We start from the raw sequence: 27,357 nt of genomic DNA, 5'->3' as shown, positions 1-27,357 counted from the left end.
TTTCTATCAGAGTTCATTTTGAAAGTTAGGAAAATATCTTGATAATAAGTGATACGAAAAACCATTCATGCAATATAATCACCCTGTTGGAATTCAAAGTCCCAATCAAATGGCAAAGCTGCTCACTTATCATTAGACTTGTCTAGCTGGAGACCCAAGGGCTGGTGCTGCTGGGTGTGAAGAGCTGTTTAGGGCCTCAATTAATGGAGAATTCAATTATAACTGAGGTGGCCTAAGAGTGCTAAAGTCCAGTAATCCACGTGACCTCTTTGAGCTTCTTTTTTCCTATTAAATGGAAGGACATGTTTTCTTAATTCTCTTCAATTGTTAAAATGGTATTTGATCCCCAATGAGTGAACCATAGTTCTGGCATTTACCCACCCCCTCCTCAGAGTAGTCTTAAAATTATCATTAATTCTCAATTATCAATTTATTGAGAATTAATTGCTCAATCTCGTTTATTTATTTATTGTATACATTTTTATTGATTTCAGAGAGGAAGGGAGAAGGAGAGAGAGATAGAAACATCAATGATGAGAGAGGATCATTGATCAGCTGCTTGCTGCATGCCCCACTAGGGATCAAGCCTGCAACCTGGGCATGTGTCCTGACTGGGAATTGAACGGTGACCTCTTGGTTCATAGGTTAACGCTCAACCACTGAGCCACACTGGTTGGGCTTAATCTAGTTTATGTATCTTGATGGAGCATCTGCCATATTTAAGGACTTTGTTACATGCAGTTGATGAATATAAATAAATATAAGACACAGAAAGCTCTGACCAGGTTGCTCAGTTGATTAGAGTGTTGTCCTATTACACCAAGATTGTGGGTTTGATCCCCGGTCAGGCACATATAAGAATCAACCAATGGATGCATAAATAAGTGAAACAACAAGTCAATCTCTCTCTCTCTCTCTCTCTCTCTCTCTCTCTCTCTCTCTCTCTCTCTCTCTCTCCCCCCCTCCTTTCTTTTCTCTTTCTCTTTCTCTTTCAAATCATTTTTTAAAAAGGCACTGAGGACCCATCCAGTGTTTTTGTGTAAATTATGAAACACTGTACAACTTGGTGAGTGCTGTGCCTTTGTGACCATTAGAAAAAGTTTTCCTTTCCTCGGGGCAGGTGAGCCCCACACCAGGGCCCATGTGCTGGCGAGCAGAGCAGGAGCTGGATTTCAGCTCCTGCTGCCTCCTTGGCTGGATGACTTATTATACAACCTCCCTAACCACCCTTACTAGTAGCAACAATCCCCACTTGGTAATCCAGCTGGGAAAACAGCATATCTCCTCTTCAGTTCTTATAAGTCATTTCTAATGGATGCCTTGTTGATTCAGTTCCGATCAAATCAGAGGAACTAAAGTAATTTCGTTCTTAACAATTCTTGTGAGAAAACCATCATATGGCTGTTTGCAAACTGTTTTGTTTTGCTAAGTTTGTTTTTAAATATTCAAAGTGCTTAGGAATTTCACAAGTCTTGCAATCTCATCTATTCGTTTAGCAAACATGCTTTGAGAACTAATGCCAGGCCCTGGGAGATCAGCAACTGATGGTAAACAAGACAGTTCCTACTCCTGTCTGCGTGGAGAAATATTTGGGGGGTAGGGTGAGGGGCAGCAGTAGTAAAATTAAGACACTCCAGATCCCTAGAAAGGATCTTTTTATTTTATTTTTCAATTACAGTTTACATTCAATATTATTTTGTACTAGAGGCCCAGTGCATGAAAATTCATGCACTGGAGGGGGGTCCCTCAGCCCAGCCTGCCCCCTCTCATAGTCCGAAAGCCCTCAGGGGCAGGAGGTGACCCAGCTATCAGGGGAAGGCGACGCCCCATTACACCTCTGCTGCTGCCACTGCCAGCAGCGCAAGCTTCGGCCGGCCCTGGTTACCTGAGTCTCAGGCGGCCCTGGGCAGCTGGGAAGCCTCCATCCGAGGCTTGCCTGCACCTCGGGCGGCCCTGGGCAGCTGCGGGGCTGAGGGGACTGGGGTCTCCGGAGGCAGGCATGCGGAGCGGCCGGTGGGGCTGTGCCTGCTGCCCCAGCGGGACTGAGGGGACTGGATGCCACCATCTTTGAGGGCATGGCAGTCAATTAGCATATTCCCTCCTTATTGGCTGTGGGCACTGCCATCTTTGCGACCGCATGAGGGTCAATTAGCATATTCCCTCTTTATTAGGTAGGATTAGTTTCAGGTATACAGCATAGTGGTGAGATATGCACAGACTTTACAGTGTTCTCCCTCATCTTTCCAGTACCCACCTGGCACCATACATAGTTATTACAATATTGTTGACTCTACTTCCTAGGCTGTATTTTACATCCCTATGACTGTTTTGTAACTACCGATTTGTACTTAATCCCTTCACCTTTTTCACCCAGTCCCCCAAACCCCTAAGTCCCCTCCCTTCTGGCAACCATCAGTCTGTTTTTCTGTGTCTATGAGTCTGTTTCAATTTTGTTTGTTCATTTGTTTTATTCTGTAGATTCCACATATAAGTGAAATCATATGGCATTTGTCTTTCTCTGACTGGCTTACTGAGAAAGACTCTTGTTTTGTTTTTTTTTTTGTTGTTGTTGTTGTTTTTTGCTAATATCAGGCAGGGACTTACTGAGCAGGAGGAGTTGGAGCAGTGATATAGATGGTTTCCAAGGAAACCTTCCCTGGTTGAAAAAAATAATAGGCGTGTGGCTGTGGGTGTGCAGACATGCGTAGCATCATACTTAGCCTTTCTATTTTGACTTTGAGAGGAAAGGAGGCTGAAGGCTTCCCCTTGACAGGCAGTTAGAGAGTGCCAGAGGTACTTACGAGAATTAAGGAGGCTATTTAATGGTCTTTCGGAGAAGGAGTAAGCGGGTAGTTAGACTTCAGAGGCCAAAGCATATCTGAGGTCACAGTGGAGGTAAATGGGAGAGCTTCCCAGGGAGCTGTGTGCATGCATGAAACCTGGAGTGTTCTGACACCTAAATAAGAAAGAGTGATGACTATGGTTGTCTGTTACTTCGAAGAAGAGCCAGTGATGGAAAACAACTCATTCAGCCTGATAAATATTCTTATTAGATGTAAATGTTTTTATTTACTTTGATATTCGCTAGTCTATGCCATATCTTTTTCTAAAAACCTTAAAAATATTCAAATAGCAATTCTATACCCAAGACTTTAACCTAAAGTCATCAGTATGTATGCAAGGATTTGTTCAAGAATGTCAAGATGTTGATTGTAGTGGTTCTTAAATCTGGAAAAATTGGAAACAACAAAATGTTCATGAAGGACTGGTTGTTTTGGTGGAGCCACATAATGGAAAGAGAAAGGGTGAGAAGCACTTTTAAGAAGCTCTATTATACTTAAATGATGTACAACTTGCTAGTGTACTTTTTTTTAATGAAGTGTCACACAGTAGATAGTCAACATTGGTAAAACACTTTTTTTTTTAATGTCTGAAGGAAGAATACAAAAATTTTGATAGTGATTTGTTCTGGGGGCAAGATTACGGGTGATTTTATTTGCACTTCTGTTTTCTTATGTATTTCCTAACATCTGGCTTACAAACTTGTACTACTTTATAATCAGAGAAAAGAAAATAACACATTCTTGGATTTCAAAAGGATGTAAAAGTTAAAGTAGGAGTCAATCTTTTCTGAAGAGTATTACTAGTAATTTGGGCAGAAAAAAAAAACAGTAAAGGAAGAAGTCCCTGAATTGCTTATTATTCGTGTGCTGCCTCTCAGTTGTCCATAGTTTAGGGAAGCCCAGCTGTTTGGCTTACAGGAGAACCAAACTCAAACATGACAGCCCTCTCACAGCAGCTACCCAGATTTCTTGACCAGTGACTAAGAGAATCACCTAGAATGTGATGACAAACACCTTAGTTCCCTTTCAGGTCAACTTTGGATCTGAGTAAATTTATGGAGAGAAAAATAGTTGTCCAAGCATAGCCAGGGCCCTCTGGAACATTCTATAACAACACATGTGCAAATGCTACAGGCAGGTGTGTATGCCACCACGCATGTGGGGCGCTGGCTTTTCTTCTGCCTCTCCCTTTTTCCTCTTAGCACTTTGAAGACAGTTTTCCCAGGGGACTTGACTTTTCTCTTGGGGGAAGGATGAAAAGTTTGAGAATGACGAGTTGTAGAAGATCACTGGTGGGCCAGGGGGCTGACTGCTTGGGTTCTAGACCTGGCCCCACTATTTAATACCTTTGTCTTTGTTCTTGCCATCCAGGATTTCTGAAAGCTATAAAATGTTATACCTGACTAGGGTATTACTTTTTAATGGCAACCCAGCCCAGATTTTTAATGACCTGAGATTTAAGGGGCCTGTCGATTGTCAGCTGCTGTGGCCGGCCCTTGTGAGGAGCAGCAGCCTCTTTTGCCCCATGGAGTCATGTCACCCTCCATCAAAAGCACAGATGGCAGCACTAAGGTGCGTGTTCACCTCCCTCTTGGCCCTGACTTGCACAACTCTCTCCCTGCTTCCTAAGCTCCGGCCATACCGCTAATCTCCCAGTTCCGGGAATGTGCTTGTCCTTGTGCTCTCTCTTCTCTGGAGAAGAATGACCTGTGCTTCGCTCTGTCAGGAGCACTCCCTCCCCCATTGCTTCTCACCACCTCATCGCCGATTCTCCAAGTGTGGTCCTTGGCCAGCAGCTGTCGCACCACCTGGGGACCTGCTGGAAATGCACATTTTGGGCTCTTCCCTACAACTCATGTCTGAAACTCTGGGTTTGAGGACAAGAAATCTGTTTCATAAGCCCTCACTTTGAGAACCACTGCACTGCAGCTATGATTCTTAAGCTTTTCTACACGTTAGACGCATCTGGGAAGTTTGAAAACGGCAGGTGCTGAGAGCCACACTCCAGAACAATTGGATCACGAGCTCTAGGGGTGGACCCAGAAATCAGTATTTTAAAATCTTCCCACGTGACTCCAATCACCTCGTGAGCTGGGTTAGCTCTGCTTGTCTTGGGCTCCCAGGACACCTGGTACTTCTCTTCTGTGACGCTAATGAGCATAAGAAGTCTGCCTTATGCCACCAGGACCTGTCACACCATGGCACCACTGGGTGGTGATAGAATGAATCCATACCTGCTTTGCTTAGAAGGTATGTTAGATTGACTTAAAAATACTAACACCAAAAAAATCAACGTGGTGTTTATCCAAAACATGATTGCGGCAATAATATGGCAATTCATAGTAATTCCACAGAATTCGCAGTGAAGGAAGCTGCTCCTTCACACAGACAGATGTATAGAATGCAGGAACACCCCCCTCCCCCACTCCCAGGAAACATGACTCACATCACAACCAGGCAAAGAGCTCAGCCTTTGCCTCTCTCCCTTCAGGCATTCTTTCTCTCATATCCTTTCAGACACAGGTGAGCTCTGTGTGTGCCGTGTGTGTGTGTCTGTGCATCATAAAACAGGTGAACTCCAGACCCTCAGTTTTTAAAATCGCAAATTGAACACGTTGTTTGCCCTGTTTCTCAGTGGCTGCTCTATTCAGGGCAGACTTAATATCCTATCTCCTTTTACCATTAAGATCTGGGTGTGTTTTTTTGTTTGTTTGTTTTGTTTTTAAGTATTTGCATCTGATGACTGCGGTTAAGTTCTGATTTGACTTAGAATGTCATTTGGAATTGAGGGATAAAACCCATGAAATGAAAAAATGGATATTAAACTAGAGCAGAAAATGGATTATTTGGTCTTGCTAAAAATACATCTGTTTAGAGTAAAACTTAATAGGATTTTATTTGGAAAAATTATCCAGGGGCCAAGAAACCCCAAAATTAGCTCTTTTTCCCCTTCTTTAGCTATTCATCGGCCACCAAGCACAGGGCCTGGCACTCCAAACAGATGGAAGCGACTAAAAGGTTAACCTGCAGGAATTCATTTTAAAATGCTGCAAAGTGCCTTAATGGCTTTGAAATGTTTCTGCTGTAGAAAGAATTTAAAGATTAAAATCTTTCTTTTTGATGTGCTTATCTTTTTACTTGAGGTGTGTGTATTGCACATACATGTAAGCACATTCGCTTATGAATGAACACAATTAAATTCTCACTATTTCCAGCTCTTTGGAAAAATGAGTAGTATGTATAAAGTTCTTAGGTATATTAATTGCCTTTGTTACATAAATAAATTTAATTAATTAATTAATTAATTCATCCATTCATTCATCCATTCCTCTCTCCAGTTGGTTATCTCTTTCAACATTGGGCCTGGGGTATATGACCTGATAGGCATGGTCCCTGTCTTTGTATTTCTGGCCATGTAGTGGTGTCAGCACCTGCAAACATCACCTATGACATTCATTGGCTTCTGGGTTCTTGACTCATTGCTGACTTCATGTGTATATATCTTATTCTTTTTTTTGTTTTGTTTTGTTAATCCTCACCTGAGGATATTTTTCCTTTGATTTTTAGAGAGGGTGGAAGGGAGGGGGAGAGACAGAGTGGGGGAAACATACATGTGAGAGAGACACGTCGATTGGTTGCCTCCTGCCAATGCCCTGACCAGGGCTGAGGATTGAGCCTGCAACTGAGGAACATGCCCTTTACCGGAACTGAACCCAGGACCCTTCAAGTCTGCAGACTGATGCTCTATCCATTGAGCCAAACCAGCTAGAGCTCTTATTCTTGATACCACAATTAGTATCTTGATACCATTATTATATATTATTATTTTTGATACCACTTTTACCTGACATTCTTAGATTAATTTTCTAAACAACCTACCTCCCAACCTTTAAAAAAAAAATCCCAGAATAATTGGACATCCCAGAATCAGGTGGTGATTCTATAGTAACATAAATTGAGTGTCTATTCTGCCATAGGTCTCCTTGGAGAGAACAAATGATATGCTATATAATTCGTGGATTAAAAATCTTCATGGTGCTTTAGTAGTGACCTCCATTAAAGTTAGCAGCTCAGGCAAATTTAAAATGAATAGATTCTATCTTGTTCGCCTATTGTTATTTTTGAAGCCTATTACAGAGGAGAAATTGGCTGTCAGTCTCTTGCTACTGTACTCACACTGGGCATGTGTTACACTAGTAACTCCTCTCTTTGATGGAGATGCTTCCCTGAAGTAGAGCAGGCTCTCAGCCATTTGCAGGAGCATGTCCCTGCCATCAGATGGTCCATTTTGAGCAAATAAGTGTTGTCAGAATTGAGGTGGGGTTGGGGAGGTGGGGAAGGAAAGTAGGATAAGTTACTGGGATTCTATCATCTGGAAGGACCTGGGACTAATCCCTGCTAAAGATGTTTTCGGCAGTCCTCCTTTGCTGGGGCCTGAGCAGGCTGTCAGTGACCTTTAAGACCATATCCTGCTAGCCTTCTTGTTCTGCCTTTTCCTGTGAAAGGCTGCCAGGGCAATCTTTCTCAAAGAAAATTCCCAACTTCACTGCACTGTTTACTAGTAAGAATCTGGTGTGGTTCTTTATCACCTCTGGGATCAAATTTTAACCCTCCAGCTCTCCAGAAACTTCTGCTATCAACTGATTCCTCTTGTGTACTGATTCTTCTTCATCTCTTGATGTCTATGGTCCTTCTACTGGGACCAGATCTTTGTCATATACTGTTCATTCATTCACTAATTTATTCATTCAGCAAATAGATGGGATACTCAATAATTTCAGTCCAACTATAATATGCTATGATTCTACTAGCTATCATGTTGAGTATCTATTATGTGCAAATACTGTGGGGGACACAAGAACATAGAACACATTACTCCTAGTCCTTTTTATGGCAGTAAATGGAAACACAAAATCTGTGTTCACCAGCAGAGGCAATATCTTTATTTTCTAAACCACACTCTTTAAAAAAAATTATTTTATTTAAAAAACTAGAGGCCTGGCACATGAATTTGTACATAGGTGGGGTCCTGCCGGCCTGCCCCAATTGGGGCTGATCGGGCTGGGACAGCTGGGGGGAGAAGCTGCTGGTGGTTGGCCAGTGCTCCCCGCCTCCTTGTCGAGCTCCCAGTGGAAGAGACAATTTGCATATTGGCCTTTTATTATATAGGATATTTTTTTATTGATTTCAGAGAAGGGAGAGGGAGAGAGATAGAAACATCAATGATGAGAGAGAATCATTAATCGGCTGCCTCCTGCATGCCCCCTATTGGGGATTGAGCCTGCAACCCAGGCATGTGACCTGACTGGGATCTAACCATGACTTCCTGGTTCCTAGGTCAGTGCTCAACCTCTGAGCCACACCGGCCAGGCTAAACCACACTCTTAATCTGCATCCTCTGAGTGCTCTTTCTTGGCTCTGAATTTCCTTCCTGCCTCATCTACTCTAATTCTTTCCACTTTTTCCTTCAAGACCATACCTGCTCCAGGAAGCATTCTCACTGGAGTCCTGGTCCTGGGTTGAATAGACTCTTGCTCAGAATTTACACATGCAGATAGTTCAAGGTTATTTGGCTCTTGCTACCTGCTACTTTGCAGGACTTGGTGCCATCTCTTTGGCTATAAAATAAGCTTCCTGTTCCTAGCTGCCCTCTGTCCTCTTAGCACAGTGCTCTGTTCACAGCCCAGGGCATGGTGCTGAATGCCGTTGAACAGTCGTTTTTCTGTCCTTGGGAATCCAGATCAGCAACTCATGGCGTGTCCCTGGGTGCATCTGCAGCTCAGAAAAGTGAAACTGCCTACTGGCCTTGACTGAGCCCTTGACTCAGAAAGAGGTGATTAGTTTGATGGTGCAATGTCTGGAATGAAGGAGCAATGCAGCCTAAAGTCGAGGGAATATAAAATCAGAAATATTTCACAACGTGCACATGGATTTGATTTTGCTGCTTGTGCTGGGAGGAGACTTGTGTCGTGCATTCTGCTCCGTGCCCTCCTCAAAGACACCATATCTTGGGCCAGAGTGTTCTGCTGTTTTTGTTGGAATGAGAATCCAATCTCAGATGAGCTGGATTCGGAAAATAGGTCATTGATGTGCGTTGCAGTTCTTTTCCTTCCAGCTTTCTTCTGTGCTTGCTCTAGATTGCTTTTCTGCAAACGACAGACACAGCCGCCTTTGCTGGTAGGCAGTCGAGGGGGGTGACGGCCACTCTAGCTTCAGGCCCTTGTTGGGCACCACCCAGACTCCTGGTCCTCACCATAGCATCTACCTTTTGCTTGGGCTGTTAAATTCCCATTAAAGGAGTGCAGAAACACCCCCCATGAGCATTATTTTACACACACACACACACACACACACACACACACACACACCCCACAGCCACTTAATTTGCCACCTGCAGTTTATAATAGAATGGACCTGTGGGATTATAAACCACTTTATTTCTGCACAGAACTTCTCAGCTTGAGGCCAAATTGAAGGGCATTAGTCATCAGTAATTTGCAGCTATTTTTAATGTATTTCACTCCGAGAGGTTCAGAGCAGCTCAGGTTGTGATAAATTCCCCCTTGCCTTGGTGAGGAAGTGTAAAATCTGATCATTTAGTTAATCATTTGTCATAGCTGGGGGCGCGTATTGTTCTAGCGACTACAACATCGTGACTGATTTGTCATTTGATAACATGGCAATCTGAATATTAGATACACTCATTTATGGCACCATTTTTTCCTCCCATAATTGTATAGGTTTCAAGTTTAAAATTCATAGAATGTGAGAGAAGGGAACTTAGAGATAAAACCTAGAGATCTTTGGAGTCGCCCGGGGAGCTCTGTCGAATGCCAGTTCCCCGTCTCTGACCTGGCGATTCAGTGTCAGCAGCTCTGCGTCTGAACAGGCGCAGTGAGGGGTGCCTGGACCAAACTTTGAGAAACAGTGACTAATTCAACCATGTCTATTTTTCAGACGAGGAAACGGAGGCACAAAGAGGTGAAGAGACCTTTAGACGGTTGCCAGGGTCGTAGGAATACAAGCCTGCCCCTCGAGACCAGGTCTCCTGGTTTCCAGCTCAGCGCATTTCCCACCATCCACGAGACGAAATCCTTGTTTTTTTTCAGGCTCTAAAGTGAGCCTGGCACCGTCTGCCCCTCGGGCAGCAGCAGAGCCCTGGGCCCCTTCCCCTCATGCCCTGGGTGTAGGGGAAGGAGACCTCCGGGTTAGGATTGTGGCCGCTTCCTGCCTGCCTTGCCTCCCTCCTCCAGGGGATCCTGTCGTGCCCTCCCTGTTCCCTCACCCCAACAGACCTTCCGCCCACCACGTATGATCAGAGTCAGACAAAATATTCGAGTAACATACTCACAAATGGGAATCTTCATCATGAATTTTCTCACAAGTATCAAATGTTGCTGGACAAGTTTCTATTTAAATTGTACTTGCTCGGCTTGACCGACTGCAGGGTTGACGGGGTGCATGCCTCAGATCGCTGTGTTTTCAGCAAGGTAAGCCGCACCTCCGCTGTGGGGTAATGCAGGGCACTCAGCAGGGGTCACACCGGCTCCTTTGGGGTTGTTAGGCATAAGGACCAGCTTGCAAGAGGGTAGGAGGGAGGGCTTCTTAGAAGAATGCAGGAGGAAATTTCATGGGGATTCACGGATAGAGGGACAGACGACAGGGCTGAGCCGGCCTCAGCGGCTTGGGTGTGGAATTCATAGTGAACCCACTTGCCAGTCCTCTCCCCAGTGGGCCCTTTTGGTTTCTTTCTTCTCTGCTTTCCTCCTCTTCTCCAGGTGGGCTTCTACTGTGCACCTGCTTTCTGCTCTCCCGTGACTTCAACAAGGCTCTGGGCCAGAAAAATGCTCTGTAGAGCTCTCTTACTTTTTTTTTTAAATTATTTATCTTTTAAAATAAAATACTACATGCACCGGCAAATAAATGACTAGTATAGAAAGGCATGAAATTTTTAAAATTACATTAATTTCTCCCTTTTCCAACTGTTCTGACTCCTGCTACCTTTCCCTAATGTTCAAGAGGGTTGTTTTTTTTTTGTAGCCTTTTGGAAAATATTTAGTAAGGTAAACACATATATAGAGAGACATAAGACATACACAAATAAATAAAATGGCTATAAATGTAAATGTTCTTTTTAATTTCACAAAATATAATCTTTGCACATTGCTCAATACTTTTTAAAAACTGTGATTGTGTATATTCCCATTCTTTCCATGTTAGTTGACACAAAGCTTACCTGCTTTTATTTAAGTGGTTACATATGGCTAGTGTTTCATTTTATGTAATCATTATGATTTATTAGATAATTTCTCAGTAATGATGAGCTCTTAGGTTATATGTAATTTTCTGTTAGAAACAATGCTGCAATGAATATGCTTGTATATCTATCTGCTAGGAGTTTAATAGAGTTTTAACTCTTACATTTGTTGTATGACCGATTTCAAGCTAATTTTTATATGTAGAATGAGGAAAGGGTAGAGATTCTTTTTTTATTCTCATTAATTTTTTAAGAAAGGACTATAACTTTTTAAAAAAAAGTTTGAAGAGGGTAAACATTCTTTTTTTTCTATATGTGGCTATACACTTCTTTTAGCACTATTTAATGAGAAGATTTTTCTTTCTAGTATATAGAAATATGACTGATTTTAAAATTTTGACCTGGTATCCTATAATTGTTATAAACTCACTTATTAATTCTGCTAGCTTATTTTTGTAAATTTCATCAGATTTTTAATATAGATAACCATATTACCTTCAAATAAAGTCTATTTTATTTACTTCTTTTCAATTTCCAATCTGGATACATTTAAATTCTTTTTCTTGCCTTATTGCACCAGCTCCACCACACTGTTGAGTAGAAGTGGTGAGAGCAGACATTCTTGCCTTATTCCTGGTCTTCAGGTGAAAGGTGAAAGCATTAATTTTTTCACAGTTAACTGTGATGTTAACTTTAGGTTTTTCCTAGGTTGAAGAAATACCATTTTATTCCTAGTTTGCTGAGCATTAAAAAAAATCCTGAATGGATGTTGGATTTTGTCAAGTGCTTTTTCTGCACCTATTAAGATGATTAAATGGTTTTTCCTTTTCAGTCTGTTAATATGATGAATCTAAGTGTGTTTTTGTTTTTTTGTTACACACGTAGAATACCTACTGGTAGAATAGTGGTATTTGAAAGATTGTGACTATTGTCTTAAAAAATATTGGGCCAATTTATACTCTCATATTGTCTTAAGTGCTCATGTCTCCAGATTCCTCTCAATACTGGATATTATAAACTAAAAAAAATCATGTCAGCTTAATAAGAGATAAATGGCATCTCAATATTTTAATTAGTACTTTAAAATTTACGTGTAAGATTTAGCATCTTTTCTATGTGTATTACACATTTGAATTTATTTTCTATTAGGCTGTGTTTTTTTTCTTAACCTATTATATATATGCTTGATAAAAAAAAAATTAACGCTTGATGTAAATATTTTTTCCTAGTTTGTTTTTGGAAAAATGTTAATACTTAAAAAGATTGGCTGTAGAGAGGTTTTGTTCACACTTTTTCTTCCCCAGAACCCATAGATTACATATTTTCTTGTGTTGACTACGGAGTATTTTGTTTGCCTTTTATTTTGTTTTGGGGTGTGTGTGTTCTGTGTACCTGAGAAGTTCTCTCTCTGCCTTGACATTCAGTAACATTACCAGGAAATGTCTGTCTGTCTTCTTCACTACACACATCCGTTTTAAGGACAACATGTGAAATTTGTTCCATGGATTCCTTTTATTGCTGAAGTCAAGGCTCAACTTGGACTCTTCTTCCTTTTCCTTTCACTGGCTGCCTGGGCGGGGCCAGGGGAGGCGCCCACCCAGCTGGTTAATGTGCAAGCTTTTCTCTCTTCCTGATGTGACTGCTTAGCCTTGGGCAGACCAGCTTCCATGTCATTGGGCAGTTTCTCTTTCAGGGACAAGATGCAAAAGATTACAGATTTTTGTGGTCATCATCTTTTTGTCCATTTTGGCATCTGTATATTGATGTCCTTTCTCTTTTCCCTCTTCAGAAAGAAAGAGCAGGAGTTGGATGGGCAGGAGAAGGTCACTTGCCTTCTCTGCCTATTGATTTTCCGGTGCCATTCAGTGGTCCATTAGTTTCTCCTAACTACAGTTCTGTATTTAGAGCGGTTTGGGCTGGGACATCGGCCACAGAGTGGGACTGACCGGGCCTCACTCTGTGGGAGGTGGATTGGGAAGGTGACTTTCTGACAATCAAATGCCTGGGTGTTTTTGTTGGTCTTATATTAGTGGCTTACTGTTTCCTACGTAAGTACAGTGCTAGCACACATAAGACTTCGAGATATTTTATTTATTTAAAAAATATTTTTATTGATTTCAGAGAGGAAGTGGGAGAGAGATAGAAACATCAATGATGAGAGAGAATCATCATCGACTGGCTGCCTCCTGCACGCCCCACACTGGGGATGCAGCTCAGAATCTGGGCATGTGCCCTGACCAGGAATTTAACCCTGACTACATGGTTCATAGGTCGATGCTCAACCACTGAGCAACACTGGCCAGGCACTTTGAGACTTTTTAGAGTATTATCCAGGGTGGTGGTGATGAAATGCTTCAGGGAGGTGGGATTGATCATGTGTATGAATAACAGAATGTATACTGACATACATTAGCTCTGCAGAATTTTATAGAACCTTTTATTATGGAAATTGAAAAACATACACAAGTAAACAAAATATAAAATGAATCCCCATATTCTCAGCTTTAATAATTATTCCCCAGGGCCAACCTTATTTCATACTATGGCTCTTCCTGCTTTTTCTTCTCATATATCCCCAGGCATATTATTGCACCTGTACCTATTTCAGTATGTGTTGTTAAACAATAAGGACCTTTTAAAAACCATAATCACAAATACAACTATCACAACTAAAACATAGTTAACAATGCTTTCTTAATATCATCAAATAACTAGCCAGTTATTTGATCTAATTATTTCATAAATGTTGTAATTTTTAGCTTGTTTTTGTGACTCCATACTTGATTTCACAGATGATGTGTATTCTAAGCCTCTTTGAATCCTGAGGTTACCCTTTTCAATCTATTTGTTTTTATTTGCGATTTATTTTTTGGAGAAATTGGGTTGTTTTTCTTGGAGAGTTTCTTTGAGAGACTCGGAGTCTGGATTTCTCTTATCGCAGACATGTGGTATTGTCTAACCTGTTGCCCTATCCTTTTTTTTTCCGTCATTGATAATCTAGAAGCTAATCAGATTCAGGTTTAAATTTTATTTTATTTTATTTTATTTTTTATTTTATTTTATTTTTTGCAGCACTATTTCTTAGGCAGTGGAGTATGCTTCCATTGGGGAGCATAATGCCTGACGTTTTGTAATGCTAGAAAGCTGTGGAATAATGTTTGACAAAACCAAACCTTAACATAGTTCATGGTTTATTTTTGAAAGGTATGTCCTCTGCTGATATTTGAAACCAAAACTCCTAAGGAAGTCTTTAGACATTCAATCCTGATAAGATAAAGCAGAAGCTGGGTATTAGTTTACAGCCATATGTGAAATGGACATGAGCTGTGTCACCCAGGCCAGTGCCCTCCCCTCTGGTGGGAGGGAGCTGGAGCTGAGTGTTCTGGTGGGCATGGCCTGCCCTGCTGCTAACTGCAAGCAGGAGTCATGCCCAGTTCATTTGTACTCATCAACAGAACAAACATGGCGAGCCTGCTTTCTCACCACCGTAAGGAGGCCTGGCTCCTGCCTTCTAAGAGTTTGTCTTCTAAAAACAAAACAGACAAGAAAAAAACAATTGTTCCAACTTCCAAGGGACTATGTTACTGCAAGGAGAAAATCTCTTACTAAATATCTATATCTATCTATTTATCTGTCATCTATCTATTACTCTATCAGCTTATGTAATGAAGAGTTTTGGCATTCCCTAGATATTTGGTTAGTAGTGATGTGTGGGTAAAGATAGGAAAATATTCCTTTAACACTTAGGTAACACTTTACTGAATGGGGGTATCTTTCCTAGGTGATGCCCTCTGCCTTGCTGATTGGTGTTCCTGGTAGTGGAAGGGCTTGGATGCCACAGGAACATGGACGGCAGCAGGATCTCGCTCTCAGAGAGCAGCAACTTTGATGAGAAATTATTTGTGGCGTTGAGTTACGTAATGCTATGCACGAAAAAAGCAGTGTTCACCGAGTCTTCACTTTACAGCCACTGCACACACAGGCAACTCCAGGCCAATAGGATTTCTGATTGGTTTGTAAACTGCACGAGCCTTCCCCACACTGACAAACGCCATGGCTTACTCTGCCGAGGCAGACCTAGTTCGATTTGTCTCTCAGAGAGAGTAGCCTATGCAACCTGAGTTTCCTCACTTCCCAAGGTCACTCTTTCATTTCACGTTCAAATAAATAATGGGGCCCCATTTGGGGGGACTGCAGGAAGCCCAGGTGCTTCCTCGTGGCCTTTGAGGGTTCTGCAGAGTCCTGAGGTCCCAAGTTTATCCTTTTCATTTCAGATTGCTCCTGGCTCTTTTTTTTCGTCAACCCTGGCTATTTCCAGGAGGCTCCAGCTCTGTCATACCCCAAACACAGGCATAGGCAGAAGGGCGGCCGACCTTTAAGGTTGACATTCTGGCCAGGAGCAGCTGTTTGGCTGTCGGAAGGGCTGCCCCAGCTGCCTCCCCGGCAGATTATCATCACCTTCCCAGGGCTGTCTAAGCAGCCATAGTTCGAGCTGACTATGTAGTCAATTGTCAGAGCGTTGATAGAGGTGGGTATTGATTTTAAAGAGAGAAGACTGTCAACCCTGTTAATGGACACCTGTTCAGTTGCACCTTTAACCTTGTCTGTGGGCCTCAGGTGGAAGTCATGGGCATGGCAGTGGAACCTGCCTGACCTGCCTCCCACTCACCATCATTGGCACCTACTGCGGATGAATCCCTCTGGGGAGTTCTTGTTTGGGGGCGGGGCGGATATTTCCATCCATTAGGTCTGTGGGGGCACTCAGCCTCCATCTGACTGGGGTTTTCCCACACAGAACTTTTCAGTATTTGGTACAGTTGGTCAGAGGTAACCATTGTTAACTAGCGGATTCCCTCCGTTCTATTCTGTGGAACGAAGGTCATGGATTGGCCTCCTTTGGAAGGGTCGGATTCTCGTTCCTTCTCTTAAACCGTCATGTCACCTATCTATCTGGGCTTCAGCTTCGTCTGTAAAAAGGGAGTGTACTCGTTTGCTAGGGCTGCCACACAAAGTACCACAGGTCGGGTGCCTTAAACAACAGAACAGACGTTTTTTCCTCGCAGTTCTGGACACTGGAAGTCTGAGATCATGGTGTTGGCAGGGTGGATTCCTTCTGAGGTTGCCGTCCTTGGCTTGTAGATGACCATTTTCCCCGTGTCTTCACATGGTCCTCCCTTTGTGCGTGTCTGTGCCCTAATCTCTTCTTATGACACCAATCATATTGTAACTAGGGGTCCCCATATGACCTCATTTTACCTGTGTTACCTCTTTAAAGGCCCTATCTCCAAATATGGTCGCATTCTGAGGCACTGGAGGTTAGAGCTTCAAGATATAAATTTGGGGGAAGGTATAATTTAGCCCATAGCAGAGGGCAAGGTGGGTGAGGTGTGGGTATGTAAACAGTGGTTTTCTAATATTTCTCTGAGAAGGCACCAGATACTAGGTGACAAACTATCTCAGTTCGCCCGGTCCTGAGAGGTTCCCAGGCTATGGCACTTTCATTGCCAAAACCAAGGCAGCCCCAGGCAAACCAGGATGATTGGTTACAATATCTGTCCTCCCACTGGGGACACAGGGTGGGCACTTGGTTCTCTCAGTCAGAGCTGCCCTGCTTCTCTAAACCTATATGTCAGCATCCTAAATAAGTTTAACAAAAGGGTTAGAGGTCAAAAATCACTAGAAAACCACTTGATTCAATGGCCTCCAGGATCCTCTCCTGCTGCCACATTCTATCATTTAATTTCGTTTGCCTACACCAAAGCCCAGCCATTCATTGGAAACTATTAACCGATTGGAGCAAAACTAATTTGGTCCTTGTTTAGTCTGTAGCTGAACGTGAAATAGCACAGGAAACTGCTAATCTCTGCCTGTTCTGAAGCAGAACCTGGGGCTGCGCTCTTGTGATGACAGATGACGCTGCTGAGTGCTCACTGCGCTCACTTCAGTGTATCATCATCTCCTGATCCTTAATGCAGCCCTATTAAGTGGGTTGCATCACCAGGAGCAGCAGCCCCATGATGCAGATGAAGAAACTGAGGCACAGAGCGATGAGTAGCTGGCCCAAGTCTCAGGGCAGGGCCAGGATCCCACAGGCAATTTGACTTGCGTGCTGCTGTGCCCCTGCCCTGCGCCCAGATGCAGGTGACCTGCTGGTGGAGAAACAGGGATTGCTGTTAGAGTACAGCAATTCCATTTAGGCTGATGGGCCAGATTCTTCTCTCTAGGAAGCATATCTCTGAACCCTCCCCTCCCCATACCAGCTGGTCTGGCCTTGCCCAGCACCCCTGGCTGGTCCTGTATTTTGTTATTGTAGAAGCCAAGCTTGGAGCAGTTCTCAAGGCGTTGAGAGACTTGGGGGATCTCACAATAAAGAACACCGAACTGCTTAGTGACAAAGCTATTTCCTTGCCAATTCTTTTTCAGGTCTTCCGATGACATGAAGGGAGAAGTTGGTGCTAGTCTTAATTCCTCCCCATCACTCGATGATCTCCCTTTTCAGCAAGGGAGGGCAGGGACAGCAGTATCTGGCAGGATTGGAATAACTGTTTCTTTTAGTGTAATCATCTTTTTGCAGTTAATTTTGAAATATGGCGGATGATACTGGTTTTTGCATTTAGGGTAGTGACCAAAAGTGCCTTTAAAGATATTTATTCATATGAAAAAGCAATTATTTTACATGTTTTTGGTAACTAGCAGCACAGGTGAAGTACAGACATGGCAACAATTGGGACGCCTGTGGGGAGAAAGATTGACTTTGTGAAACCCGGGCCAGGAGGAAAGGTTGGTGTTCATGAGCATCTGGAAACCAGCAGAGGGAGGGCAGGAGCTGTTTGACCAGCCGGCCCTTTGGGTTCTGTGCCTCAGCCCAGGGGGAGCCTTGCCTGGGCTCTTGGGGTGCTGGTTGCCGGCTCCTTCGGAGCGTGGTGTGCCTGCCAAATGAGCTCCGGGAAGACAGGCTCCCTTCCAGTGTCAGCCCCTCAGCCTTTGGGATTATAGTATTTTGTTTTCTTTTGGTAATGGTTTTCAATATCTTTGAAATGCCCCCATCAGAAAGGGTAAAGATAAAAAGTGGGTTCTTGTGCCAGGGCATAAGGCTGCGCCTGGGGAGAATGCAGCCTGGAAAATAATTAGAAGTGCAAATTGGAATGCCCGGCATGGGGCAGAAGTGTTTTCCCTGGTGGACACCAAGCCACTGTGTGGGGCTTGGAGGCCATGACTCTTGCTGTTGGAGCCTGACAGCCTCTCCCCTGGGGTTGAAGCAGAATGGGGTTGGGACCCCTCATCCAGCCCGGGAGCGACCGAACTTGAGGGGGCTTTGCCATGGGATCAGTCTTGGGTGACCTTGCTTGCTAAGCGTGCTGCTGCTGCTTGAAGTACAGCTGACTCTCGCATAGTACAGGCTTGACCTGCATGGGTCCTCTTATACTTGGATTTTTTTTTCAATGAATGCAGCCAGCCTGTTGTATCTGTGGGCTTTGCATCCATGGATTCAGCCAACTGCCCGCAGATTGAAATCATATTTTTGCATTCCCAGCTGAGGTTGGTTGAATCAAAGATGTGAAGGGCCTACTAGAGAGTTAAAAGGTTTTCATGGGTTTTTCCACTCCACAGGTGAGGGGTGGGGTGAGGCCTCTAACCCCCACATTATTCAAGAGCCAACTGTACTTAAACTGCACAGGGCTGTGTCCTTATTAAATGGGCAAAGTGAGTTTGTGGTTCCTGGTTAACCACTCAGCGTGATTCCCACACTAGGCTGTTGGTGAATTGACAGGGGCTGAGCTCGGCCAATCCTTGTAGGACTCAAGACCTGGTTGGCAGTGGTTGCTGTGCATTGACTGATACTGGTACAGGCATCAGATCCTTCCCAGCAGCCCAGACTTCGCACATGGAGGTTGGAGGTTGGTTTCCAGTGATCATCAGAGAGGCATGGAGATCTAACACCTTTGGCTTGCAGATGCTTCCCCTGGCAGCAGCCTAGAATGACAACTGTCCAGCCAAGCGCAGACGGCCTCTTTAGCCCGTTTTCTCCCCCCTGCTGTGTTTATATAACCCCCTCTTGTTAAAGTTGTGTTTTTAAAGGTATTGTAGAGTCATGTTGCCAACCCTCTAAGTTATATCTCATTTCTTAAAGAGGCTTCAAATCCCCTTTAATTTTTTTTCTTAAAATAGAAAGGGAAAAATGAAAAAGTACCACAAGGTTGCTGGTTCTGAAATAAAAATATTCTTGTTTTGAACGCCCACTGCCCTCAGTGCTGTGATCTGTTGCCTGTAACAAGCTTTTCTCTTCACCAGGAAACATCTTTATGGATTGTTTCATTACAACCTCACCATGCTTGGGTTTGAGTCGCTTCCAGACCCCACGGATACCTGGGAAATTATAGAGACCATAGGTAAAGGCACCTATGGCAAGGTCTACAAGGTAACTAACAAGAGAGATGGGAGCCTGGCTGCAGTAAAAATTCTGGATCCAATCAGTGTAAGTAACGGTGGTCCATCCTTACCGCAATATAGTATTTCACGCACACTGAGTTTCCCACTTCTTTCCTAGGTGTAGGGATACTTTTCACGAGAGCTGGCATGAAATCTCAAAATAAGTCGCTGTTTGTCAACTCATCGGAGTGACAGGACTCCTTTGGGAGTTTAAACTTTCCTTGACTTTCTGTTTCTTGTCCAGTTTACTATTGTTTTGACCCTCTGGGCTCTTCTAAAGGGATTCTCTTTGAAAAGAGTGATGTATTTCACTCCCCAGGCTTATGCAGAGGCTGCTCTCGCTCTAAGTTACAAAGGGACCCACACCTGTGGTACCTAATCACCTTAGCCTGGCCTCTTATTTCAGAGCCCGGAGCATCGAGGCTGTAATGCTGGACGTCGTTTTGCACAGTGAGGTTATAGGTGTCCTAGCCTGTGTCGGGTCCCTTCAAGCGACTTCTTCTTAACTGCTTTGAAAATTTGGACATTTTTAAATTAAAAAAAAAAAATCTATGATAATAGTGCTAACAAAAAAAAGATATAATGAAGACATTTTATTGATGTAATAATTATTCAAGCTTGATGTATTCCAGATGTGGTAGTGATGACATTAAAAATGCAGAGTAAACGCGCTTCCTTCGCTGATCGCTTGATCGTGACCTCCTGCCGGTGCCCTTCCTCACACGTCAGGCTGAATCCAGCATTTTTTTAACCCTGTGTAGGACATGGATGAAGAGATCGAAGCAGAATACAACATCTTGCAGTTTCTTCCTAATCATCCCAACGTTGTCAAGTTCTACGGGATGTTTTACAAAGCGGATGCGTGTGTGGGAGGACAGCTGTGGCTGGTCCTGGAGGTAAGAGGCTCTCGTTGGGCAACTCTCCACTCGGACAGAGCTCCCGGGGCACGCAGATGTTTTTGCCTGAATACTGTGCCGCACACATTTGAGAAGTCAGTCCCTCCTGTGTGTCCCGGGTACCTTACCAGGTGTGGCATTCTCCTCCACAGTCCTTACAGGTGGGGTGTGGACTGAAAATGTGCATGCTTCTCTGCTTTAGAATTTTAATAATCGCGTCTTCTACTCCTGAGTGACTACAGGAACACAGCTGGAAAAGGCTATTTTCTTCCCTATATTGGGGATGTTCTGCAGGAAACGTGATTAGAGCTCATTTTCAAAAATTGTTAGCCCAAGGTTTACTTGGCTCACCATGTTTGGATTAGCCTGTTTATGTGTATTAATCCTCAGCTTAGATTGGGTTTTCTCAAAACAGATTCTGAGGGTTGTGTAACAGGGTTAATGGTGAGGTCATGCAGGAGGCGGGCCTGGAAGGGAGAGAGGAAGGCAGGGACTGGGCCAGGAGACACTGAACAGCAGTGTGGTTGCAACAGAGGCTTCAGCCCATCCTCTGGGGGGTGAAGAGCTGCCTGGATTGCGTCTCTACATCAGCCAACCCCTGGCTGCCTGCTGTGCTGGGGCGGGGTGGCCTTGGGTTGAGGGTTGTGTGTGTGTGTGTGTGTGTGTGTGGAGGGGGTGGCAGGGGGCAATTTCCTGTAGCGGGGGGCAATTCCTTGTGAAATGTGCTACTAGGAGCTGGGAGCGGGGAACAGCCATTATTCCCAGCAGGGAATCTGAAGAGGAAAGCTGAAAGGAGCACCGCTGTACCCACCGTGTCCGCCTTATTTCTCCCTCATTAGTGGGAATGAATACGCGCAGGAGGCAATTCCCCACAAACCCAATGGGGCTAAAATGGCAGACACAATCATGACAATCTATGAAATTAGTACATTAGGAGAGGTTACCGCTTCCTACTCACAGAGCTCACCCTGCTTTGTTCTGGACCCTGCCCCTCGGAGCCAGCACGTGCCTCTGTGCCTAGGGTCACCCAGTGAACCAGGGGCACGTGGACACACGTGGGAGCTGTAAGAGGGAAGCACCAGAGCAGAGCCCAGCCCTCAGTTCACGGTCTAGTGCCTCTTGTTCGCGTCTCCCGCCTAGCTCTGAGAGGGCCTGGGTCTGGGGAAACATAGACTGGTTTCCGTGGCAACCATGTATGGGGACTTCACTTGTTATATTCAAATGGGATAATCTGCAGGAAAACCAATTTGAACATTTCTGTCACATCAGTTGCCTTCCTCAGAACATGAAGATGTAAGGCGTTTTGGTTTTCAGAAATCGTCTTTGTTTAGTTGGCTGGTTGTCATCTAACACATTCTCGGAGTATCAGATTTTATTATTCCCCTTCCCTGCCCTGAAAACGTTACAGATTTTATCCTGCCAATGAAGCTCTAGAATAACACTAATTTTTAAAATGCTGCTTTTCTTGGGACATAGAAAGGAGTGTTTCTAGGGTCTCTGATTATATCCTTCTTCAGCTCTATAAGATCTCCATGTTTTAAACCTCCTTATAATTTAATAATGGAGAGACAGTGACCAAGAAATCTTAGTTTCTGTTCATTTTCATCCCTGACTCAAAAAGGCTCTGTATTTAAATATGGAGAACTGGAACCTCTAGGAACTTTCCAGGGCCTGAAAAGAGGCCTCTCCCCCACCTGATGTGACCAGGCAGGTAGGGGGGCTGCTCAGACCTGTGGCCACCTGGAGAATAAATGCTCTTCCCTATGAGGAGTGACCAGAGGCAGGCCCTCCAGGCGTGACCAAGTGGCCGGAAAGGGCCACGCATGGTCTGCAGATGAGATGGAGCCCAGAACTATGTACTTAGCCTTGTGCATATGCTCCCCTGCAGGCTATCTTTTGCTTTTTCAGAGTGACCACGGACAGATAATGAGGCTGCCCTGAGACACTGAATTATGCATACCTCAGCAATACAATATGCTGACGTTTATGGCTCTTGCAGATTGTTTTGATCCCTGAAAAGTTGGTGGTAGAGGGAAGCAGATGTCCTCAGGTCTTTTCTGTCCCAGAACGGGCCTCTATGCCAGCCTGCCGGGTGGCTAAGAGTGTCCAGTGCCCACAATATGCAGATAGAAACAGGGATTTCTGGGCTCCTAGAACTGGCAGGAACCTTGGCCTTCCTTCAGGACAGCCCCCTCGTGTTCTATTGAGGAACGGAGCCCAGAGAAGGAGTGACATGCCTCCAGTCACGTAACGAGCTAGATTGCAGAATTCAGGGGAGCACTGAATTTGGGCACTTTCTCCCATCACATGCTGCTGTCTGTGGTCCTAGAACACAGAGTTGGGCCCGGCTGGTGTGGCTCAGTGGTTGAGCATTGACATATGAACCAGAAGGTCACCATTTGATTCCGAGGTTGTGGGCTCGATCCCCAGTAGGGCATGCAGGAGGCAGCCAATCAACAATTCTCTCTTAGCATTGGTGTTTCTCTCTCTCCCTTCCCCTTCCTCTCTGAAATCAATAAAAATATATATTTTTTAAAAACACCAAAACCCAAAAAAACAGAGTTGGGCTCTCTGGCTGGGATCACAGTTTCTGGTCTCTCTCACACACACAGTGGGAAGACCATGACGTCCACACACAGTACCTTGACCGTTTTGCTTCCTTGGCAGCAATCTTATTTTTTCCTTTTTTTTTTTTTTTTTTTTTTTAAGAGAAAGAGGGAGAGAAAGGGAGGGAGAGAGAGAAACATCAATGAAAGAGGGAAACATTGATCAGCTGCCTCCTGCATGCCCCACACCAGGGATCTAGCCTGAAATCTGGGCATGTGCCCTGGCCTGGAATCAAACCGGTAACCCTTTGTGCACTGGATAATGCCCAACCCACTGAGCCAGGGCCCTCAGCAGCTTTTATAGGAGTGCTTTAGGAGACTCACACAATAAGATTATGATGTGCTTAATATTGTTCTCCTCATCATGCATATTGAGATTAAATTTATGTCGCCTTTGCTGTTTCCTTGCTGAGTGAGCTGATAGGACCAGTGAGCAGCTATTCCACGGAGCAATTCTAAAGGATAGAAAAATGTTACAAAGAGCCCCCTTAAATCACCACAGCTCTGAAAACAAAAGCAAATAAAAACGTCATTTCTGAAATTCATTGCTAATTGCTGGCAGAAAGTAAAGCAAAGCTCCCTTTATGACAGGCACCTTCTGTATCAGAAAGAGGCAGAGAAGGCCCGCACACATAATAATGTTTCAGAGAATTTCTGAGTAACTTTTATTCTAAGTTAATATTAAATTTTTAAAAATCTATAAGTCTGATGATCTCTCACCTAAATTAAATATAATAAGAATTTAGACCTTTAAGGAAAACACACTTAGTTTGCACTAAGACATGAACTAAATTTTCTCTTTTTTCCTTTTAGCATAAAATCTTCATCAGGTAGATACTATTAATTTCAGGATGAGTCATGTGTTCAACTTAAAAGAAATAGTTTGGAGGCTAGGGTACTAGTAAATGAGGCTGAAACGTAAATAAAAAACAAACAAAAATTTCTTATATTTTAAACCAGATAAAACAATTTTTAATCTGTTTTTTTTTTGTCCTCCCAGAGATCTAAGCTGATTGGAAGGGGTAAGAGGGGGGACACCTTTGTCCAGTATTTGCTTTAATGTAAGGCTCTAGAAAGCCCATTATAGGCCTGAATATCACTGCAAGTGTTGTACTTTAAACCACTTTCATCCGTTGATACTGTGGCATGACTCAAGTTGATCACATTAACAAAGCGGGGTCACAGCAGGACTCTGATGGTCTGGAACGTAGGGTTGGCCAGAGGTGGTTAGGAAGCACTGACTCAGATTGTAGGTTCTGGTGGGATTCTAGAATGAGAGTCACTGGAGTACTGGGGGCCAGGAGGAAGGCACAGAACACTTGGGAGTGGAGAAGAAGGGAGGGACTGTGAAATGGAACAGAGTTGCATCCTACATACATGTGCTGTATGTGTTCAGCAAAAGCAAGAGAGAGTTAGAAGCTGAGGAGTAGAGTGGTTCTGCCCACCCCGGTTCTGCTCAGTGAGCACATGTCCTGGAGAGAAACTGAGATGGGAGGTGGGCATCCTGGGGCCCATCTACCGCTTGTGGTGTGAGCATCTCCCCACTCTGACTAGAACTCTAGGGTTGCCAGGGACATCGTTTTCATTCGTTTAGGTACAAACCAGTGGCCTCACCTGGTATCAGCAAAACAAACACAATTGTTCCCAACAGTGTGGAGGGAAAATATAAGTTGTGCTGGCCTTCCTGAGAGGTGGACATCGTCCAGCGCATGCTTCCTAAGGCAGCTTCTAGGGCGATTTTGATGACCCTTGACTTTCGCTTTATGCCCTGAATGGAGCCTAACATCGCTACCAGATAAAGTCCACTGAACAAAAGGACACTGACAAGAAATTCCTCCTCATTCTGCACTCGGACTAGGTCAAGTCAGCGTGCCGGTGCAGAATCTACTTATAAGTTGGAGTTTGGACTAGAATAAAGGTCTGGCGATTGTGTTGCATCGGCCTTTTTAATAACATGGAGGAAAGCTGATGGCTAATTGAGCAAGGAACATTGTATTGCTTGAAATTATGACCATCTTAGCAAATGCACATACTGTGATTGAATCAATAGTCAATGATGTTTTGGAAAATGGATGTGGTACGTAAATGATTTTCTATTTTTCCTGGTTCAGAGCAAAATGCTCATTAAATTCTAGATGCATCCGGCTGCCGCATTTGCTGAATGCTGAGGGCGTAGGGAGGAATGCAGACATGGAGACACACCTCTATTTGAATCTGAAGGCTGGCAGAGTGGGTGGCAATATTTGATACATTTAAATACAATTTTTTTGCCAGGCTTTTAAAATGCTCAGTCCACTTCACTGAACATTTACCCTGGTCCAACAATTGTAAGTGTGCACCCGATTTCCTTTTTATATCCAAGTACCCAAAGTGCTTTCTCTACAACCCACGGGCTGCCCTTTAAAACTTTGCTGGGCGGCTTATCAACTTAGCAGAACAATTTCCTCTAAAATTTCCCTGAGCAGTTTAATTATATGCTTTTTTTGTGTGGCAGTCAGACAGCTTTTAAACCCTGACATTTAGTGAACCAAAGGCACCGACTGAGTCAAGATCCTATTGTTGTTTTTAAACCCACAGCTTAGTTTTGATCCCGCTGACAAAATGGCTGTTCTGAATCCCTTCACAGGTGCTAGAGCTAAGAAGAAGGTTTATAAGTCGGCTGCCTATATAAACTATGGCTGAATAGGCTCCTGTTGCAAAATGGCCACGTTTAAACTAGGGCAGGAGAGAGGCTGAAATGAGGTTTCAAGGGAAAATTCCAGAGTTGAGTTAGTTTGGATCGTCACGCAGTACTCAACGTGAACTTTCTCTGGGTAGGATTTTAACAGTGCGCTTGTGATTATGGAAAGCACCTGCCTCCCTGAGAGGAGCCAAGCTGAGGAGTGGCTCTGAAGCAGGTGTTAGAGTGTCTTGCATGCCTATAACTGCGTTGGCTTTAGAAGATCAAGAACTGTACTAATATTTCCCTTATTTTCACATGACCCCTAGATTGTCTCTTCCTGACTTTCTACATATGGTTGGTCAGAAGTCCCTGCCTATCCTGACTCATAAAAGCCTCTGTCCCCGACCTTCATCCCCATGACTCCTGACTTTTTGGCCCTGCCTCTCATGATGGCTTCAATACCTCCTAACAGAGGTCAAGCTTCTGGTGTCTTCCTGTTCTGTCCACCCTCCAATCCGCTGTCCAAGTCATCTTTCTAGAATACAAGTCTGAACAGAGTCGTCCTGCCTACCAGTAAAACCTGTCAATAGCGTACTCTTCTTATCTAATGGTATATTTTGCTACTATAATATATGTGTGTGTCGCAATAAAGCCCATACCCCTTAGCAGGGCAGACCTGTCATTCCCTGTTTCCCACCTTCCTTCCCCATCTCCCTGCCCTAGGGCCCTAGAACTCTTTGTCCCAACAATAACCGAATGTTTAGAACACACACACACACACACACACACACACACACACACACGCACTCCTCATTCTTTCATGTTCCCTTTGCACACCATGTTCTTTTTCCAGGGATGCCCTTCCCCTTCGTGTTCACTTTCCATGCACTCATTTGTCCTTCAAACTCATTGTGAATGTTAAATCCTCCAGGGCAATTTCTCAGATTGTCCCCCTTCATCCTACCTCAGCAGAGGTTGCCATTCCCTCTTCAGGGTCACCCTACTCCCTCAGGCACACCTCTAGTTCCACATGCCACACTCCTAATTACTCATGTGTGCATTCGTGGTGGTGGGCTCTTTGAGGGCAGAGACTGTGTTATACTCATGTTTGAGTAATGGGTCTGAACTGGGCAGTCACAAAGTATTGAGAACAAAGAGGTAACTTTCTTTTCAGTAACGGAACCCAACTTTGTTCTTGAGTCTCTGGCCTGCCTAGAGGAGACAACCGATTTTAACTCATTCTGTTAAACTCAGTCCCACTGAGTGACTTTTTGGGGAAGAGGCAAATTCTAGTATTTATATCCCACTTTCACAGTCCAGTTCAAAGCTCAACCATTTGGACAAGGACTAGTATTTTTAGAGCCTTTCTTTCTTCCCATTCCCTCTCCCTGAGTGGCACCTGGATCTGCATATAAGCAAATGCTCATGTGAAGCCATGACAGTGAGAGCAGGGCCTCAAATTGTGTGGTGACCCCCAGGTCCTTGTACTGTCTGCTTTTCCATGTCACCCCATGTCCCTGGTCCCTGATGCTCCTTCCTATCATGAGGCTCTCACTCTCTTTGACCTTCTCATTCAGATGTTAGCCTTGCCCCTGTCCCCAAATGGAGCATAAAGTTCTGAATCTCCTGCAAGTCATGAGCAGGCTGTAGGGAATTGTTATAA

At 44.0% G+C, this 27,357-nt stretch overlaps 1 protein-coding gene across 1 annotated transcript in view; it reads left to right on the top strand.

The window, feature by feature from the left end:
• Positions 1–19,405: 19,405 nt before the first annotated feature.
• LOC132237972 (myosin-IIIb-like) overlaps positions 19,406–27,357 on the top strand; it is a 31,147-nt gene continuing 23,195 nt past the window's right edge. Inside the window, exons 1-2 of the mRNA XM_059702496.1 lie at positions 19,406–19,576; positions 20,292–20,426. Coding sequence (XP_059558479.1) covers positions 19,430–19,576; positions 20,292–20,426 — 282 coding nt within the window. The 5' untranslated portion in view covers positions 19,406–19,429. The remainder of the gene's footprint in view (positions 19,577–20,291; positions 20,427–27,357) is intronic.

This window comes from Myotis daubentonii, chromosome 7 (genome assembly GCF_963259705.1).
Source record: "Myotis daubentonii chromosome 7, mMyoDau2.1, whole genome shotgun sequence".
Classification (NCBI taxonomy): Eukaryota; Metazoa; Chordata; class Mammalia; order Chiroptera; family Vespertilionidae; genus Myotis; species Myotis daubentonii.
The sequence above is the reverse complement of the archived record's forward strand: the minus strand, read 5'-3'. Positions and strand labels throughout refer to the sequence as shown.